The 2,927-nt window shown below is 42.2% G+C and overlaps 1 protein-coding gene across 1 annotated transcript; it reads left to right on the top strand.

Annotated features, from left to right (window-relative positions):
- The first annotated feature begins 701 nt into the window (after nt 1-701).
- LOC112650134 (SNW domain-containing protein 1-like) lies at nt 702-2,686 on the top strand. The gene has a single exon (XM_035696995.2). It carries the CDS (start codon nt 729-731, stop codon nt 2,337-2,339), a length of 1,611 nt encoding a protein of 536 aa, XP_035552888.1. The 5' UTR covers nt 702-728; the 3' UTR covers nt 2,340-2,686.
- The last annotated feature ends 241 nt before the right edge of the window (nt 2,687-2,927 follow it).

The following is a 2,927-nucleotide window of genomic DNA, read 5'->3' as shown; positions in this document are numbered from 1 at the left end:
AGAACAAGACTGAGACAAGGACACAAATCTATGATGTGTGTACATGCAGGGGGAACTTCTGTGAGAGATTTCACATTTTAATGCTTTTTTTCTTCACTAATGGAGGTTATTTTTCAATGGACTACATTTATATTTCACTTTAATTCTGTCTCTTCAGCAAATTCTCATTTACCTGTATATTGTGGTATTGGGAAGAAGCAAAAAAACGGTGTGGGGAAAGCATACATGATCTGTCTCACATTTGCCAAACCTTTTGATATTGAGTCTGGAATTGCAATGGCAATGCCTATTTAGGCTCCGTTAGGATTCCAAGTTAGTGACTAACAATGAGGTTAATGTTGGCCCAGAGTGAAATTGAGAATCTTCAAAAGATGAAATTTCAGAAAGCAGGATGAAAAGACCATTTCACACAGATGCAAGTAGAGATTTTAGGACAGAGGCATCAGCCCATCTTCCCTGGGAGTCCACTGATACATCATTTTGCCTTAAGCTATTCTTGCTTTACAGTTGTTTTCTTTTTCCATTCAAAACCCACAGATTTTTCTGAAAGCTCCAAATTGTTTCAATAAAGACTCCTGTCATGCTGCCAGTTTTGGATTTAGGGGAGCCATGGGACAAAGAGGAAAAGGAGAGAGCAGCAGGGTGGTTTATGATTATTAATGAGTGACTGTAACAGAAGATTCTACTAGCCAGAAAGATCTTCAGAAAATAGCACTCCAGGGAAGAAGATGGCGCTCACCAGCTTTTTACCTGCACCTACTCAGCTATCTCAGGACCAACTTGAGGCTGAAGAAAAAGCAAGATCCCAGAGATCAAGACAGACCTCACTGGTCTCATCCCGAAGAGAACCTCCCCCATATGGGTACAGGAAAGGCTGGATACCTCGATTATTAGAGGATTTTGGAGATGGAGGTGCTTTTCCAGAGATCCATGTGGCCCAGTATCCACTGGATATGGGACGAAAGAAAAAAATGTCAAATGCACTGGCCATTCAGGTGGATGCTGAAGGAAAAATTAAATATGATGCAATTGCTCGGCAAGGACAGTCAAAAGACAAGGTCATTTATAGCAAGTATACTGACCTGGTTCCCAAGGAAGTCATGAATGCAGATGATCCAGATCTGCAAAGACCTGATGAAGAAGCCATTAAAGAGATAACAGAAAAGACAAGAGTAGCCTTAGAAAAATCTGTATCACAGAAGGTTGCTGCAGCCATGCCAGTTCGAGCTGCTGATAAACTGGCTCCTGCTCAGTATATTCGATACACACCATCTCAGCAAGGAGTGGCTTTCAACTCTGGAGCTAAACAGAGAGTTATTCGGATGGTAGAAATGCAGAAAGATCCAATGGAGCCTCCAAGATTCAAGATTAATAAGAAAATTCCCCAAGGACCACCTTCTCCTCCTGCACCTGTCATGCATTCTCCTAGCCGAAAGATGACTGTGAAGGAGCAACAAGAATGGAAGATTCCTCCTTGTATTTCAAACTGGAAAAATGCAAAGGGGTATACAATTCCATTAGACAAACGTCTGGCTGCTGATGGAAGAGGCCTGCAGACAGTTCACATCAATGAGAATTTTGCTAAGCTGGCCGAAGCCCTCTATATTGCTGATCGGAAGGCTCGTGAAGCTGTAGAAATGCGTGCTCAAGTAGAGAGAAAGATGGCACAAAAAGAAAAGGAGAAACATGAAGAGAAACTTAGAGAAATGGCCCAGAAAGCTAGAGAGAGAAGAGCTGGGATTAAAACTCATGTGGAAAAAGAGGATGGGGAGGCACGTGAGAGGGATGAAATCCGGCATGACAGGCGAAAAGAGAGACAACACGACCGGAATCTTTCCAGGGCAGCTCCTGATAAGCGGTCAAAACTACAGAGAAATGAAAATCGAGATATCAGTGAAGTCATTGCTCTTGGTGTGCCCAATCCGCGGACGTCCAATGAAGTTCAGTATGACCAAAGCCTCTTCAACCAGTCGAAGGGAATGGACAGTGGTTTTGCAGGTGGAGAAGATGAAATTTACAACGTTTATGATCAAGCCTGGAGAGGTGGTAAAGATATGGCCCAGAATATTTACAGGCCCAGTAAAAATCTGGACAAGGACATGTATGGTGATGACCTAGAAGCCAGAATAAAGACCAACAGATTTGTTCCCGATAAGGAGTTTTCTGGTTCAGACCGTAGGCAAAGAGGCCGAGAAGGACCAGTTCAGTTTGAGGAAGATCCTTTTGGTTTGGACAAGTTTTTGGAAGAGGCCAAACAGCACGGTGGCTCTAAAAGACCCTCAGACAGCAGCCGCCCCAAGGAACATGAGCATGAAGGCAAGAAGAGGAGGAAGGAGTAGATGCACCTCTCTTCAAAGTGAATGAACTTTTATCGATAACCCTAATGATGCAAGTCAGATGGGGAAATACTTTGTAAATGGCCAGGATAAAAACCAAATCTGGGTGTCAGAACCCAGCACTACTTTTTATTATGGGAATAAGGGGGGGATGGAAAATTCTTTGAACTATTTAGTTTTTTTTAAAGAGTGGGTTGTGTTTGTGCTTCTCCTACCTTTTGGCATTTATAGAACATACAGCCCCACACATGAAACTAAGACCACTTCCTTTTGTGTGACATTAGTACTTTGGGGTTAATATTTTGTGTAAGAATGACTGCTGATGAATAAAGTTGCCCCAGCCACAGTGAGTAGAAGGATGTTCACGTACTGGAACTATCCTGACGTTTGCCCCTATTACACTCTGTTTTGATTTGGAGTGGGGAAAGTAAGCTCTTGCTCCGTGCAACTATTTGTTTCAAATAAAAACATTTAGACAAAAAAAAAAAAAAAAGAAAAGAAAATAGCACTCCAGTGACAGGTTAAGAGACATACTTGAAATTATTCCTACTTAGTGGAAACTCAAGTTTCTGCCTTCTAGAAACTTGGGTG

The sequence above is a fragment of the Canis lupus genome, chromosome 11 (assembly GCF_003254725.2).
Source record: "Canis lupus dingo isolate Sandy chromosome 11, ASM325472v2, whole genome shotgun sequence".
Classification (NCBI taxonomy): Eukaryota; Metazoa; Chordata; class Mammalia; order Carnivora; family Canidae; genus Canis; species Canis lupus.
Note: the sequence above shows the minus strand (reverse complement) of the source record. Positions and strands in the feature narration are given on the sequence as shown.

Bases quoted from the DNA above. Each gene is read 5' to 3' on its own strand.
- LOC112650134 (XM_035696995.2), top strand. From the start codon at position 729: ATGGCGCTCACCAGCTTTTTACCTGCACCTACTCAGCTATCTCAGGAC.